Source organism: Hippoglossus hippoglossus, chromosome 1 (genome assembly GCF_009819705.1).
Source record: "Hippoglossus hippoglossus isolate fHipHip1 chromosome 1, fHipHip1.pri, whole genome shotgun sequence".
NCBI lineage: Eukaryota > Metazoa > Chordata > Actinopteri > Pleuronectiformes > Pleuronectidae > Hippoglossus > Hippoglossus hippoglossus.
This window is the reverse complement of record NC_047151.1, coordinates 9720400-9738689: the sequence shown is the minus strand read 5'-3', so window position 1 is coordinate 9738689 and position 18290 is coordinate 9720400. Positions and strand designations below refer to the sequence as shown.

The 18290-nt window shown below is 41.2% G+C and overlaps 1 protein-coding gene across 2 annotated transcripts; it reads left to right on the top strand.

The window, feature by feature from the left end:
* The first annotated feature begins 3473 nt into the window (after window positions 1–3473).
* On the top strand, window positions 3474–17686 carry b3gntl1 (UDP-GlcNAc:betaGal beta-1,3-N-acetylglucosaminyltransferase-like 1). 2 transcript variants are annotated; one of them, XM_034597531.1, is made up of 12 exons: window positions 3474–3909; window positions 4524–4640; window positions 4728–4827; window positions 5443–5507; window positions 6277–6342; window positions 6973–7068; window positions 11536–11631; window positions 11835–11959; window positions 15446–15581; window positions 15724–15792; window positions 15910–15984; window positions 16960–17686. In XM_034597531.1, the coding sequence occupies exons 1-12, from the start codon at window positions 3817–3819 to the stop codon at window positions 17038–17040; spliced, it is 1119 nt and encodes a 372-aa protein (XP_034453422.1). In that variant the 5' UTR covers window positions 3474–3816; the 3' UTR covers window positions 17041–17686. The 2 variants fall into 2 exon arrangements, with proteins under 2 accessions (XP_034453422.1, XP_034453427.1); XM_034597536.1 differs by lacking the exon at window positions 6973–7068 and having other exon boundaries at window positions 3519–3909.
* The last annotated feature ends 604 nt before the right edge of the window (window positions 17687–18290 follow it).

The following is an 18290-nucleotide window of genomic DNA, read 5'->3' as shown; positions in this document are numbered from 1 at the left end:
CTATTATTACACACTGCTGTATGATGGTTATTTACTTGTGTGTCACAGACTCTGCCGTTTTTTTCTCCTTTGCAGCTCCTTCACACAGTCTTTGAAACTTTAAGCGAGAGGAAACCCTGACACCTGGTGGACAGACGATCCAGTTTGTCTCATCACCTGTTGTCTGTGTGTCTCCAGTATATTCATTGGCAGTGGTGAGGCCACCTCGAGGCCTGGAGGTGAACCTGGCTCCTGTTTGAGAAGTGTGAGGAACATAAATGCAAACAAACACAAAAGAGTGTTTGTATTTCCAGACGCTCTTGTTCTGTTATCTGATGCATGTGTCTGATTATGGAGAGGTGTGTTATGAGCTTCCAGCAGATTGCTCCTTCACACTTTACAGAACAACTCCATGTCAAAGTAGAACCTGACTGAACTTGTGATCTGTGGCAGTGGGGAACAACTGGAAGACCTTTTTTCTCATAGTTTTCTCATATACATATACTGACATTTCCATGTAACTTACATAAGTTGAATGTTAAGGGTTAGATTTAATGAAGTGTTTTCTAATATGTTGAGTTAGTGTAAATGAATCCAAAAAAGAAGTTGAGGGTGATTTGATTAAATAAAATTAAGCCTAACTATAAACATTAAACATTTATTGAATCAAATCACTCTCTTATTCGATGTATTCACACAAACTCAACATGACAGAAAACACTTCATTAAATGTGACCCTTTACATTCAACTTGTGTACAAAAGTTACATGGACATTTAATATGTAATTGACATACATAGAGTCACAGTTTTAGGCATAATTCTCTGTTGAGTGCGGAGCTTACATCAGGAAGCCACCCAATGTCTTCATGATGTTCATGGAAGGGAACAAAAGTTTTCCCTGAACACGACATCACAGTCAACACAGTCCTTAGACAGAGAACACGTTGCTAGATGGATGTCTTCTGACTATGTGTCTACATGTGTGGCTCTCTCATGAAACCCAGGCATGTCTGTGAAGGCAGACACACACTTCCCTTCTCTTTAATGTTCTGTCCAAAAAAAATCCAGCTCAGTCTGATCACAGACTCAAACAGCTGCAGTCTAGACCTCCACAGACACTAACTTAACTTGTGTGTGAACTTGAAACGCAATGTCACCATGTGGTGTTGACTGATGGAGGAAGGGAAGTGAATGGGCAGCAGTGAGAGGACGGGGGTGTGAGTGGAGAATATTTGGCACAAGTGTGTGAGACCTTGTGTACGGGCAGTGCAGAGAGATGGAAACACAGTGAGAACAGACTCGGAGACCGGGCTCGTAACTTCGGTCTTAACCTAATAATCTAGTTAATCATGCACCACTGTCTGCAACTATTAGTCTCTGTTGGTCAAAAATTTATATCTGGTTTCCTTCACCCAATGCAACACAATAAATGGATGCTTTCTCTTGACTCTCAGTAACACTCACTCGTTCGACCACACGCACAAGCAGACAGCCTTCATTCAATCCCATCTAATGGGTGTGTGTTTGCTGATCAGAAGGACTAAGCAAAAGTTCCCCTTGGTTTCAAATAAACTTGAGAAATTAATTCCTAATCTGGGCCTGCTTCTGTTACCCTTCAGTTGGAGCTTTGTTCCCAGTGCACAGCGAGGCGGTCGTCAATCTCAGTGATGGATTCAGATTTGTCGGATCGTGATGCGGCTGCAATGTGAGATTAACTGTTCTGCAGGGGGAATCGACTCAGATACACACACACATAATGTTTATTCAATCAACGCAATTTCTCAACTATGTACTGTCTAAGGGAGGACTGTGTGTGTGTGTGGTGGTAAAATCCAGGATGTTGTTGAAAATATATTAGGACTTAAATCAGAAGAGAGATGCAGTTTATGTTTGTAACACAGAAGGTTAGCAGCTTACATTCCTCCAGACTTTTGTCTTTTTATTGGACATGATTTTTTTTTATTGGAACATAAATAAAAAAAGAACAAATGAGGGTTAATGTGAGGATAAAAGGGAGACTGACAGATCTGTGCTCTGGAAATACATCTACAGAGTTTGGATTTCCATTCCCCGATGGACTGATGTTTGTTACCTGACTTGAATCCTGGTTATAATGTTATTAATAAATCAATTAAAAACTTGCAGCTGGTACAGTTAGTGGAAAATATACCATAAAAGAAAGTGGACTGAACCAAATACCTTCTGTTGGCTGGAAACACACACACACACACACACACACACACACACACACACACACACACACACACACACACACACATAGTCTCGCTCTCTGATGAGTCGATTATCTTTGATGAAAACAAGAGTCAAAAACAACATTTCATTCCATCCTGTTTTTCTGTTCCCTCACCAAGACAAACCTTCCATGCTGTGGCTGCCAACGTTAACATGAAAAACACACTGATCTGATTCCTATTCAACACTACAGGAAGACCACGGAGACAGAGGCTGCCCGGCTACATGTCAGTCCTGAGTCTGCCCTAAGAAAATAAGAACAGAAAGAAAAATACAACTGTCTGCTTTTATATTTTTTTGAACTCTTAAAGACTTCTTATCACATGACTGTATCTGTCCTTGTTAACAAGCCAAAGGTAAAGTTCTGTTGTTCTGATTGGATGATTTATTACTCAAACTACAGTTTAAGCAATTATAAATTGATTTATAAGCTGTAGCTGCTTTGTTCATTTTATCACTGGTTTGCACTAGTTTAACTAAAAAGTAATAGAAAACAGGTGTTTTTCTATACATACATTTCATGCTGAAATCTACTTTTACAATTAAATTCATTCAACAACAACAAATGATTTCCAACCTCAAACTATTATTTGAGCACAAAGGATCATCATTGACCTTGGAAACAATTATCATGGTACATGGTCACTCATTATCAGGTAATGAAAAAATCCTGTGAAGGATCATGTGACCACAACTGAGCCATCCCCATGACAACGCCTTCCACTGAGGAAGACCATGACTTGAAGCTGAAAGCCCCTGGAAATTTCAAGCAAATGCACCTTTTTCCCAAAAATTATGTTTTTTTCAAAAACAATGAATATCAAAATGACAGTCAAAATGCAAATAATAGAATATACAGTATAATATGTAATATATAACAATGTATAACACTATCACATGATATGTTAACTAAACTCCTGACAAACTTCTAATATATTGCAGATACACCATTTTTTTAAAACTGAACATTAATGATGACATTTGGATTTTGGGATGGATATATTCTATGTCGAGCTCATTTATTTATTCATGTAGAAATGTTATATTTGTTTTTGTTTGTTTTGGAGAGAATAGTATAATTAATTCCCAGTAAAAGCTTTAGAAATAAACAACATCCACAAAAGTGTATTACTTTCAGTTGGATATGATACGTAAAACTCTGTAGATATATACAAATATTAATACTTCAGTGAAGAAGACGAAGAAGAAGAAGAAGAGTAGCAGCCAATCCGGTGAGTCCACCCTCAGCCAATGAGCGTCCAGAGTTAATTGTTTGCGGAAGTCGTGGAGCCTCAGTCCTTTCTGTGTTACTTTTAGACACGTTTGTTAAAATCATTACTTTTCTCCACAATTGACGTGATTTGTTTACGTGTATTTATCATAGAGACAGTTTACAACACGAGAGTTTATCGATATATTGATCCACGTGTATCCGGCGAGGTTTACACTTCCGTCACTGACAGTCTGTATAAAAAACTTCTCCGTTCACTGTTTTATTTCTTCCTGTGTCCAATTTAATCAACTAAACCGAAGTCAGGCGTCGGTTACCGGCGTTGTGGTCGCTCTCCGAGCCGCTGTGGGACATGAACCCACCGAAGAGGCTCCGCACCGGGGGAGGTGGAGGAGCAGAGACACCGAGAGGAGAGCGAGAGGAGGCGGGGAGACAAGTGGACGTGGTGGGTGATGCACTCAGCGACTCTTAAACATAACACGGACCTAAAGGGAGACACACAGCAGAAGGGACAGGGTTCAATAAATTGGTCATAGGAGAGAATTACTGACTTAGTGGGTCTCGATTCATGTGAACACTGACAGGTTCGTTGCCGTTGAAATGACATTTGATCATTTTTTCTCTGCAAAAACCAAGTGATTTGTGTGCTTGATTAATTATTTGTCCACGCATTGTTCAGGTTTCAAGTTCTATTTGTCATATGCAGTTAACACAAGAAAAAACCGGTCAGCTCAGCTGAGCAATAGGGACATTAAAATAAAAGCAAGGTAGAAAGAGCTTACTATAAAAAATACAATACAAAACTAATACTATGTACATTTAAAGGTGCAGTGTGACATTCGTTGCAAATGAAGTACCAACTTTAACTGTATGGAGTGTGTGTGAATTTGTATTGCACATGTGGATGTATAGTTATTGCACCATGTGTGTGTATCAGTTGTTGTATCACATTTTCAAAATAAAGTGCAAACAGGCAGGAAAACAGATGTGCAGAGGGTTGTTATGAAGTTGACTGCAAGTTTAGGATGTGTAGTGATTGTCACTTGTTTCTCTCCTCAGAGTATTGTCATGCCGGTGCACAATGCATCCTGTTGGCTGGATGAATGTCTGCAGCCCATATCAGAGCAAGACTTCACTGGATCAATGGAGCTGTCTGTCTATGACGACGCAAGCACTGTACGTGCGTGTGGATTCGTGCACGTAAACACCAAAGTCTCGGAGTATCATGTTTTTATTTTGTGTATCTCTGTGTTTGTGCGTCAGGATGACTCCAGGAAAGTGGTGGAGGGTTGGAGGAAAAGACTGGAGGCGAGAGGCGTCTCAGTGGTGATCTCTGGTCACAGCTCCGCTCAGCCAAAAGGAGGTCACTACACCCACTTACATTCAGTCATTTTTGCGTAATCCTGGTGACGAACAAACCAACCATCAAACGATCAAAGTAGAATAGCACGCAGTAGAGTGCATACCTCTGCCAAGGCTCAACAGTCCCTTTAAATCCAGTCAAGCTGCATCAAACTTCACACACTCATGAACATAATTTCCCTAAATTGCCTTGTTTTTTTTCATCAAGATTATCAATAATTATTATCTGGGAAATCTGTAAAAAAAGTAGAAAAACACCCTATCTCGCAGTGTTCAAGAAACTGATCCTGACCCGTACCAAAGTTTAATGTGTTCTTCCCTGACCCACACCACATCTTTCCATTTATTCGTGAAGGTATGAAAGAACAATGAAAACTATGGGATTAGAAATAAAAACTTACTGGTAGACATTAAACTGAGTCAGAATTAAAGACTGTGTTGGAAGAGCTTGACGATCACTGTGAAAGAATATCTGTCTCATGCATCTGACTGACACGTCTTTTTTGTCTGATCCTTTGTAAATGACGATATGGTATTTCCCGTGTTGTCATATGTTTAATGGTTGAATATTATAAGCACACGCACACATAAACACAGACTTTACTGTTTGTTTCAGTGGGATATGCAAAGAATATGGCCATATCTCAGAGCTGTGGGAAATACTTGTGCTTTCAGGATGCGGTAAGTGTGTGTCGGTGTGTGTGTCTGTGTGCGGGGCATGTTTAATTTCATCATTCAGATGTCTTTCATAACACACACAGTAGTCAGTCAAAAATAATTAGATCATGTTGGTTTGTCCAAATATACAGGCTTCACATATACACATTCAGAGCTCAGCGACTCAGTGACTGTTTGACAGAGTGTCAGAACACATGATTAATGACCTGAGCGCTGTGTTTGATATACACTACATGTGTTTTGTGTGTACGTGCAGCTCAGCCTTTCAGTGCTGTGTAGATGCTCGTCAACTCTGAGTTGCCAAAACTACAAATCAGAGGCTGCGACATCTGAACTTCTGATCTCTTTTCATCTCTGTGTTAAGTAAATTAACTCGTTTAGGAAAATATCTTCTGTTTGTTTTCTTGCTTTTTCTGCTCCACTGCTCATATTCACTTTTCCTATAAAACGTATATGTATATTTATTTTAATGTGCTTTTTTTCTTCTGTGTACGTTATGTTTTTGTTTTTGAATCCTGATCATCTTGTGTTTTTGTGATTCATGTAAAGTAGGTTTATAGTAGCTACTGTGACACTTTTATTCTATACAAAGCATATAAATTGATTAAGAAACAAAGGTTTTCAGAGAGACATCTCACACAGGAGAAAGTTAAACCTAACCTGTAACAGTTATTTGAATGTTTTCCTAAAGTTACTCACTATGTATTTGATGATGCGGATTTATCATAATTACACTTGGTTTCTGTTTAAATTGTTTTATCTTCTCCTCCAGGATGACGTCATGTCGCCTCACAGAGTTCGTCTGCAGTACAAGGCTTCTCTCCTCAACCCAAACGCTGTGAGTTCTGCCTAAACTATTTCTGCTGACTCACTTCCTTCTTGCTCTGTTGAGCTCTGCCTCCCTCCCTCACCCTCCCTCTCCCTCCCTCCCTTCTTTACTCCCCACTTCTTTTTCTTTCCCTCCATCTGGCCATCTGACCAATCCCTCCCTTCAAATAAAAAAAAGAATTCATGCTGCGTGTGTATGTGAGCTTCCATGCAGTTGGCATGCACAGCAGTGTGAGTATCCGGTGTTGATGCTTTCCGAGGCCTGTCAGGTCAGAGGTCAAAGGTCGTGTGTGTGAGGGAAGTGAAGGAGACAGCATGGAGACAGCAGACTTGCTGCCCTGCACAAACAACCTGCCCCTTTCTGTTCTGGCTGTAATATTTATGGTTGTGGTTTGTTTTCAGCTGTGTATCACCTCTCTCTCCTTTACATCTCCTTTACTTCGTTCTTCAGGACATTTGCTTGTACATGTCAAAAATGCCAGATGCTTATCCTGTACATACTGACATATATTTTCATTATCACTCATGCTGGCGGTTAAATGACCCACAAAATGTGAGAAGTTGCCCCATGTTTTCAAAATGTTCTATCAGCTTTTTTTTTATGATAATAAGTGTGTGAATGTGTGTTTTATGATGATAGCTGATTGGCTGTAGAGTTCAGAGGCTTCCAGAGGGATCTACAGAGCGCTACACTCGCTGGATCAACACAATCACTCAGGAGCAGCTCATGACACAGGTACATGCCTGCTTCTGCGGCACAGAGTGTGTGTATGGATTTGTCTGAATGTGTGTATGTAAGAGGTCATGTGCCAGGCAGTAACCAGGTCAGACACAGACCGTAACACAGGAAATGTACCTGCCGCCCTCAGTTTCCATGGAAATGGGACCGTGGACTAGAGGGAGAACCCAGCGTTAGTCCTGACCTCTCTACCCATCTCTGTCCCTCTAGAGGAAGCAGGTCACACTGCCAGCTGTCTGCTGACTGTAGGCGACAGTGGAAACTGTCCGCAGTGGAAAAGATGATTTTATTCTGCAGATTAAACGTAGTGCGAGTTCACTGTGTAGACTCTCTTCCAACTGACTCTGCAGCAGACATTAACATTTACAGTGCTACTTTGAATCTTATTGTACCAAGATATCACTTAAAACAACAGTAGATATACTGTGAATAAAAAAATCCATCACCAAAATGTAAAAGCTCACACAATCCGAATCTGCAACCACTGGATGACATAAGAAGTTATTTTATAGTACAAAACAGGAAAAACTAGTTGAATTCAAACCACCGCCAAGACCCAGCAATCCCCATATTTACATTCACTGGATCTGGGGTTTTAATTGTATCTGCACCAAATTGCACATTGCATACACTAAACACATGCCTGATTTTTATCTTTAAGCTCCATGAATTATTCTCTGAGAAATCAATAAAATAATGAAAAACACCCTATCTCACAATGTTAAAGAAAGTCAAAAATAATTCCCATGATCCAGATCTGCACTGAAATGTAATAGTTACTTCCTAAACCCCATACCACATCTTTCCACCACGTGTGTAAATGCTTACCTCCTTAGCGGAGGTAAGCATTTCTCTCCGGAGCCGGCGGAGCTAGAGTGTAATGAAATGGATGGATTCAAGTTTGCTGTTATCGCAGGTCACCTTCCCTCCTCTTTCCTCTTCAAAACAAGTACGAAGAAGCAACAACACGGAGAGCCAGGAGGAAACTAGTGTGGGTCACGATGACCGAGTGTTGAGTGTTTGTTTCACAGCAGATACTGTGACCTGTCAGAGCAGGAAAAGAACAGGTGTGAGTAATATCACTATCAGCGGCTGTGTTCTGTTAGTGTCCTGGTCAAACATGGAGGTGTGACAGCGGGTCAGCATGCACACCACCAGCACCCTGACACTGAAGCAGCTAAATGGAATTCAGCCATCATTATTTTTATTATTTACAACAGTGCTTGTCAAAATGTTGGCTATAAAATGCTCGGACTAATCTGACTGGGAAACAGCCAATTCATCCATTGAAATATTGTTGAGCTGTTTTCAGACATGAACTCTGGAAAATTTGTCAAAAAGATCGGTTTTCCTTCCACATATGAAGAACACAGCAGGGGAATGTCCAGGTCAGATGCTTTAACAGTAACAGCAGAATTTCCTCCATGCAGGAGGAAGGACATAACGTGTCGGGGCGTCTGTCCTTATCGCCAAAAGCTCTTGAATCTCGTCTTTATTCTGCGTCTGCGTCTTCTACATGTATGACACCTCTTTTTCATCCTGAGATCAAATGGCACATGGACCAAACTTATTAAACATATACTTATTATTTTAGCTTAATATTCATACAGTGGGAGGAGGTGGAGACACGTCGTCCATCTCTATACAGTCTTTCATCTCTATACAGTCTTTCATCTCAAATGGCATAACTCATGATAAGATTGATCCTGCATTGGAATAATGTTGACTTGCAAACATGCTGCCTTAAATACAGTGTCTGGCTAGTGGTTGTTTTGAAGCTGTGAGTGACTGAGAACATTCTCCGTACCACTTTAAAGCTAATACGTCTTTTTCTACTACATTAAAAAGTCTAATTTATCACTATGATAAGAGAGAGCAAGATATTTAAAAATGAAACCACTGGCTCTATTTGTGTTTATGTAGAGATGTTGCTGTCTGAACAAAACACACCGTCACCTAGGATACAAGACAACCTGGACTTACTCTCTCCAACACACACACACACACACACACACACACACACACACACACACACACACACAGAGGGAGAGAGTCTGCATAAGTCCTTAGCAGACATTCCAGGATATTTATATGATATTAAGTTTCATGGAGCATGAGAATGAGATCATACATTGATTCTGCAGGCTTAAAAAGCAGCTCCCTTAGTTTCCCCCTCTCTACCTTCACTTTATCTGACTTTAGTCTCCAAGCAAAGAAACAGAATCTAACTGAGTTAAACCAGAGATTTACTCAGGGTGGTGCCTGTATAACATGAGCCAGAGCTGGACCCTGAGGATTCATCTGTATTAGATATGGTCATTCAAAGCCTCCCTCACCCCCCACTGACTACTACATGCACATCACATCTATCTCTCTCTCCCTTCCTCCCTCTCACTCTCTCACACACACTCTCTCTCCACTGTTTTCCCAGAACTTGTTCTTTTTCCTCTTATCCGTGCTTTTTGGCCACAGCTTACTAATTGTGAAATGTTGCAATATCACAACAAAAGGGAGAAGACAAGTATGTAGGTGGACACACACACACACACACACACACACACACACACACACACACACACACACACACACACACACACACACACACACACACACACACACACACACACAGGGTTGTGTCTCCATGACCTTAGAGGACATTACATTGACTCATATTAATTTCCTGGAGACTCACTATAACATTAACCATAGTAACTACTTGCCTAAACCTAACCATATGTCTTCACCTTATAATATAATGATATACATTATGGGGACTTGCTTTTTATCCCCATAAGGAAGATAAGTCTGGATAGCGTGAATGTGTAAACACTAGTAATACCTGGACCACACACACACACACACACACACACACACACACACACACACACACACACACACACGCACCCACAGGGGTTTGCGCAGCTGTACCTATTAGGACTTTGCATTGACTTCCATTCACTGTGGACAACCTAACCAAAACCTTATCCCTAACCTTAACCAGGACCTCAGAAATTATGTTTATGCAAATTAGGACTGGGTTTTGGTCCCCACAATGTCAATTGGTCCTGACAAGACTAGAAAAGGTCCTAAAGAGGCAACAAAAACAAGTACACATACACACACCCACACACACGCACACACACTATTCTCACTAGATTCTGTCCAGCTGTTTGACTGGCTGAATCCAGATGTTTTTCCCAAATTTCTTCATCTGTGATGCATTTCACGTATGCAGTAGTATTCTGCTTCAGCCAAGAACAGTTTCATATACACATCCAAACAAATGTACACACACACACACACACACAGAGACACACACGTAGCAGTGATTTAGTGGCATGAAGAAACAGATCAACCTGGAATGGCCCTCACACTGAAAAACATGGTTGCAAAACACACACAGAGAGAAGCAGGAACAAGAAGAGGTGGGGGTGTGCGGAGTTGGGCAGCAGTGGAACGAATGAGTTGGGGGCTGCATGTGTAAAATGAGAAAGAAATATGGAGGCTGTAATGTGGTCCTTGTGTATGAAAGAGTTTGCGGTCAGAGGGAGGAGGAAATACCAAAACAAACTCATTAGGCAGAGATCATGTGTGAGAGGATGGAAGTGTGTATCCTTCCCCTGCACACTCCAGGAAACACACACTTCTGTGGGACAGCACATGTGGCTTCACTCTAACCTGCCCTGTTTGCAGGAGGGGACGTTTAACTTGTGCTCAGTCCCTCTTCATTTGATTGTTTGTTCTTAGAAGCCAAACGGGAAATTTCCCCCAAACCCTGAGCCAAGCGCTGCTCTGGTGTGGTTGATATGGAGGTTGAGTTACAGACTGTTCTGTAACCACAACACCGAAGTTCCTTTATTTTTCAAGTCAAACTGAACTTAACTGCTCTTTGCTGAACTGTGTGTGTGTGTGTGTGTGTGGTTTTTTTTGGCTGAGGGGTTAGAGCAGTCGTCCTCTAACCAGAGGTTTGGCGGTTTGAGCCCAGTCTTCCCCATCTGCATGCTGAAGTGTCCTTGGGCAAGATGCCTGAAAAACGCCCTATAAATGCAGACCATTTGCCATTTAGATTAAATAGAATATTAATTTATATAAGAGCCCAAAGGATTTATTGGTTAGCTGATAACATTAACCGATATGAGCCTTTAACAGCAATATCAGCTTGGCGTTTATGTTTGCTGATATGCACCAATATGTAAACTCTTATTTCACAGATTAAACAATGCAGAAAAGATATGCATCTATGTTTTCTTTTTATATTTGATTTTGTCCTTAATTTCAATTTTATATTAAATTGTATTTGTGTTTTATTTTTATTTATAGTTATTTATAACAAATGTTTATGGTTTAACTGTAAAATATCAAGCCTCAGTTCCATTCCTTTGTAATCAGGGTTTGATAACGACATTTTAGGAATCATTGGCATTTTTATATAGTGTTCTTTTCTGAAATGTTTTGATGTTTCAGGTGTTCACATCTCATGGCCCCACCGTTGTCATGCCGACGTGGTTCTGCTCAAGGAACTGGTTCCTGAAGGTCGAACCATTTGACGAGGGAGGCAAGGTGAGAGTTCACACCACAACTGTGTGTATCTGTGTAGGTTTTTCTGATTTTACTCGAGATAACATCACTCTGTGGTCAGTTGTCACTATCAGTCCACGTTTAATTCAAATATATGAAATGTTGGACTGGTTCCAAACCTCTGATTCGGTGCCCAGAGCTCATATTTATTCAGTGATTCAAAGTCTCTACTTCCTCCTCTCCAGGGAGTCCCAGAGGATCTGCTCTTCTTCTACCAGAGTCTTCGCCAGGGAGGGGGTCTGTCCAGGGTCAACCAGTGCCTGCTGGTGTACCGTTACCACGAGAAAGCCGCCACACACTCAGTAACAGAGTCAGTCTCACTGCACACCCCTCATCCCCACTCAGCTGCACTCATACACACATATTTGGATGGCGTGTTAATCTTCCACATTCTCTCAGCTGCTCACTGCCATCCCTCATTTTCTGAGGGCTCGATACTGTCACACATGCACGTATAGGCATGTTTTCATTTTCTATGAAATGTTTTTGGAAATTGTCATCATGTTTTCTTGATGTGTTTCTAGATCTGTTTTCAGTATCTCTCAGATGCGACTGGAAGGAAATCTGAACTTGTTGTTAACAGACGTGTTTTACATGGTGTGTGTGTGTGTGTGTGTGTGTGTATCTGAAGGAGCTGGACATTCCTGCTGTTGCTTGTGCTTCAGCAGGGTCATGTAGTGTCTGCAGGTGTGTGTGTCTGTGTGTGTGTTTCTACTTCAAAATGTAAATCACACCAAAGAAGAAGGTCTTTCCTGCCCCCCCGGCACCGCCCTCCCTTTCATCCCCTCTTTCCTGTTATCCCTCCTTCCTTTCCTCTTTCCTTCCTTCCTCCTCTTCGTCTGTCCACCGCTCATATATCTGCCCGCGTTGACGCACTCCTTCAGCGATCATCCTACTCTGTCTTCATCTATCAGCTGTCTATTTTCGGAGGCCTATTTCAAGCTGGCCTTGCCCACTTTCCACTCTCCCCCACTTCTTGTCGCCCCTTCCTATCCACAGCCTACCCACTTCCGCTCTTCGGCTGAATGAAGCTATCGTCTTCTTTTCTGTCACACACACACACACACACACACACACACACACACACACACACACACACACACACACACACACACACACACACACACACGCACGTCTCACTATATTTGACATTATACATTCCCTAGCCCTGACCCTAACCTTAACCATCACAACTAAATGCCTAACCCTAACCTAAACCTAATTCTAACCTAACCCTAAAACCAAATCTTAACCCTCAAACAGCCCATGGAATTGTGAGGACCAGCCAAAACGTTCCCACATGATGGTATTGAACCAAAATTGTCCCTCATAACTATAGATAGAATAGTTAGTGTACACATACACACACACACACACAACAAGCTAAAAGTAACCCAACAGTCGTGCAATAAATCCTCCTTTCATGAGGTTTATTAAGTTCAGTTTTAGCTATGTGGACAAAATAAAAGGAACACCTGTCACAATATCACTCAACAGCACTATCTGATTGAAGAATTGAAATAACACCTCTTAATTGTGATGCTGCACACTTAAATTGGTTTTTTTTTAGCTGTAAACTAAATTATATAATGACTGTGGCGAAACACATATCTTATCAGACTTATAATAAATAATTACATTACGTTACCCTTTTGCCTCCACCCTCACTTGCGCTTGCATTGCCTCGGCCCCGAGAGTGTAACTGAGCTGGAGCTGACGGCGTGCACTAATCACCACGGCCCTCCACCACACTAGAACATCCGTACTACTACATTTCTATTTGAAAACAGCATTCTCAAACTAAAACAATCTCTGTCCCTGGAGCGTTTTGGCCCTGTATCAGTTTTAAGTTGATTATCCATGTTGTGTTCTTCACTAATTGCCGAGGCTAATGCTGATTGTGTGAAGGGGGTCATGTGATAGGAGCCTGACGAATCAGCGAAGGCTACGCTGCGGTTGTGAGTGTCTTCGTCATCGTTTCCAAGCATCTCCAGCCAGTGTAGACTAAAAGTTTTCAAACTAAAGCAGGGCCAACAGCGTTTGCAATCTACGGTTTTAGCAGCTGTAACACGCTGGAGTCGTGCGGACACCGAGAGTTGATGCATTTTCAAATGAAAACGTAGTAATGTGGATGTAGCATAATGCCCACTTCATAGAGCCACAGAGCCCTCTGTGGAAAAGGTGCCTCGCGATTCTGTGTCGCTCTCCATTTATTATGTCCTGCAAATGTCACTACAATGACACTGTCACACTCACAGCCGGCTCCACTGTCACCCCCCCCAGTCCCCTGCCATGTTTTTTTTGCATTTTTCAAAATCATCAGTGCCTGGAGTGAGGCTCAGAGCTGGATGAAGTTACACTTTAACACAGTACCAATAAAAACGGAACAATATTTTCTTCATGAAGGGAGGATTTATTGCAGAACGGTTGTATCAGACTGCTTCGGTTTGAGCTGTTCCTAATAAACTGAGTGTTGTGGAAGTTAAGACGGTGTCACAGAGAAACTGAGACGAGGAGCCTCTCAACATGGAAAGTCTGTGTTTATAAATGTGGGTGTGCCTGCATGAGTGTGTATATGTTTGTGCACCCGCTGTGTATGTGAATCTATACCAGTGTGTGTGAAAGTGTGTTTGTCTTTTGATCCGCAGGATATTAAATGGATGAAAGGTTCAGTGAGTGTATGCAGATACAGTTTAGAGTAAATCTCTGCCATGTTGCTGCCATGTCTTTGAATGAAAGTCTGTATAGAGAATGTATAAAAAGTAAATCTAGAGACCACCCGCGCTGCAGGATGGTGGTGGTGGGTTTAGCTTTGTTTGAGGCCCACGGTTAGACACAATCAGATGTTCACATCAGGAGGTGAGAGTGCTCAGTATCAGTGCATGCCTCTGTGTGTGTGAGAGACAGAGAGGGGGGAGGAAGTGGTTACTGTACACTCACTGAGCACTGGACACCATGCTACACAATTCTAGTGCTGAGCAATAAAACAAGGAATCATCACAATATAATATTCATCAATAGCAGTCCGATAGATATCGATGTAAGGATTTTGCATTGTGTAAACTGATCGACCTCAGAATTATAAATTGACAAATGTTTTTCATTCTCTTCTCATAAAGAAGAGTTTAAAACCATAACTTTCACTCAGGAGCAATTGCTATACTTTTTGAGTATGACAGGAATAAGAATCCTGTCAGACTCTGCTAAAGGGCTGTGAGTTTTGTTTCTAGAAGAGGTTAAGCCTTCATTATGTAAAGGCAACTGTTAAAAGGGATCTGGATTTGTAGATGATGATTTAATGGTGATATAAGCTGTGAACCATAGGCAAAAGTGTGACATGCTGTGATTGTGTAATATATTGATTAATAGGACTGGCAGTTACTGTTATATATTCAAAAATGACTTCCCTTGCTGTGTTCGCTGTTACCCCTGAAAACTTTATTGGACTCTTTGTCTATATTCAGAAAAGACACAGAGGTAGATGTTATTCAATTTATTAGATTTATTTACACGATTTACATATGCAGAAGGAATGCATGCAATGGGTATTGGAAGTGAGGGGAGAAGGGTTTGTTATAAGGAGTGGGTAAAGAGGGAGGGGTGGGTGAGGAAGGTTTGGGACTGGGAGGTGGGTAAAGGGTATTTTGAACTAGTTTTTTTCTCATTTTCCGATAAAATAAAGTTGTTTCATACTAAATTGAGCAAACAATCTTGACTCAGATCTGCAGGTTACGTCTCTAATTCTAAGTTTGTATCCCTAAGTCCATCCTCTGATCCTCTCCTCATCCGTATCCAGGGAAACCATTTGGAAGCTGCGAGTGGACTTCCTGCAGGAGAGAGTTCTCAGCCAATGGAGCGGCTTCACCATATGGAACGCTGGGAAACAGGGCCGGAAGCTGTACCGATGCCTGAGTCCGGCTAATCGGGAAAAAGTATGCTACGTCACCTGTGATGCGTTGACCAAAATATATATTACCAGTGTTTTTGGTCTCTCCCAGTGAAAAGAACTGGTGGAAGAAGTTATGGTATGTGAACGTGTGCCAGCACTCATCACCTCCCTGATCCATTTATCAGGTCAAAGCTTTCTGTGATGTGGATGAGAACAAGATCCAGAAAGGGTTTTACACATACGAAGAATCCAAGGTGAGGTCCACAACACATGAGTACTTTAGTGTAATATGTTATTTTGGTTACAAAAATGCAAGGTCATTAAGCCAACGATATTTTGAATAAAGCAACTTTCCCATGATATCCTCCCAGGAAATACCGAGGCCAAAAATCCCAATTGTGCACTACAAAGCTGCCTCCGCCCCCTTCATCGTCTGTGTTAAACTGGTGAGCAGTTGTGTGTTGTATGTTTGTTGTTTCTGGGCCTCAGTCCCTCAGGTCTGTAATCTACGTTAATCACATAATAATAAGGGCGTGTGCCCGGCACAGGACATAACACACACACACACACACACACACAGAGGATGAGGAAGTCAGGAACTGGGTCGAGGCCACAGCCGGATCTTTGATCACGAGGTGCTTGCACAAACATCTGATGTTTTTGTCACTGTTCAGTTTGCATGTATCATGTTTTGTTGTTATATTTTATAGTCTAAAATCCTGACTCTATTTAAAGCTACTGCAGAGCCCTTTTACTATTCTAGTTGAATCATTTTTCATTCATATACAGTAACACACACACACACACACACACACACACACACTGCAATTCTGGGAGCCAAATCTCTAATTGCCTATTTATCACTCAGCCAGATTCAGACATGAAATCTAGAGTGACCCCACCTACGGGGACTACTAATTGCTCAATTATGTGAACTGGGAGACGTAATCAGAGGACAAGGAGACCTGGACTCTATCATGCTCCCTCTCTCTATTTCTCTATGAAACACACACACACACACACACACACACACACACACACACACACACACACACACACACACACACACACACACACACACACACACACACACACATACATACAAGCTAACACCTGGACTCAATCAGACACGTTTAAATCCAGATGTCAAATAACTATAATCAACACATATATTCATTTGAACTGTTCTCATAGGCCGAGGTTGAGCCCAGTTTACTGTGGGTCAGTCTGGATGTCTTTAGTCTGTATATAACCTTTGGCTTCAGATCAGAGCAGTTCAAACAAAATACACAGCGGAGGACCATGAAGACAAGTTTAGTCAACAGGGCAAATCATAATGCTTCCACTGTTTTCAGCAGCATATGTGCCTTCCATCGTGTTTTCTCTTCCCCTTGAATCTCACATGTTGTTTGTATCTGCAGGACATGACGGGAGGTGTGTTGGAGGAGAACCTGAACTCTTTGCAGCTGAAAGAAGGAACAGATTATTACCACTTCAACTGATGATGGGGAAGACAAGAGGAAAGCAGGGACTTTGATTCATTACGACATGCACACAAACAGAGAGACAGGCAGGTCATAACACAGTGGACAGTGGAGTCTTTCTCACACCTGAAACACTGCACAGTTACACAGAGAACCTTATGGGAAGAGTTTGATATTTTAAGGCAATTCGCTCACTCACTTTCTTACTGAGAGTTAGATGATTGATGATTGATGCCACTCTCATATCTGACTCATTATATCTGACACTATAGCCAAGAGATGCTGAGCTCAGCACAAAGACTAGAAAGCTAGACTGGCTCTCTCCAGCGGTAAAACAGGTTTTACCTTGCACCTCTGTAGCTCACCTATTAATATGCTTTACCCTATTTGTCAAATACGTACAAAAGAATCAATTTACATTATAGTATAGCTATACAATATGCTGGACATCATCACCACTATCTGTAAAACTTCGGTGCTTTTTCATCTGAGGGGGAAATTGAAAATATAAAAAATAACAAAAAATATCCCAAAACATTACATTACATTAGTCTGTGAGGGTAACGTAGGTGAACTGACAAAACAAAATGCAGCAAACAACAGTCGGAAAGAGACAAACTGTGTCGTAATTGAATCATGTGACATAAAGACCCACTGAAGCTGTACAAAAAGAAACTGCTACAGATAACACAGACTAACACATTAATACATGAATCAAAAGGGAATAGTTTTACTTCATGTTTTCTGATGCTGTTTCCAAATATGTTGAACTGTTCCTACACACACACTATGTGTGTTACAGCTAAAAGAAGTAATCATAACTTGAAGTGGAGATATTGAGTGATGTTTCTCTAATTGAATTACTAAAGAACATATATGGACGTCTATATTTGACCTATCAGAGGACAGATATTTATTGTGTAAGAGGGTGTGATGATGAACGGTGTTGACCACTGGAAGAATAAACTGTTTTTTATGTTTTTTACTCCTGTGAGGTTTTTATTTTCCAGCTTTTACACTTCAAACTTTTGTTGAAGTGAAAGGAAGCGGCTGGAGTCAGCGTGTCATCCCAGACGAATCGACTTATAAAAAAGGGTGGGATGTTTTATGACCAGAATCCTTGTACTGATTTCTTAAGTCTCCTCTGATGCAACCACACAAATCAGATACATGCACACATCTGCTCTAAATGTACAAACATGGATCCTGCACGTCTTTGTTTTTCTTTCTCTGGCTCTCTTATGAAATCTAAAGAACAATAACCTCTT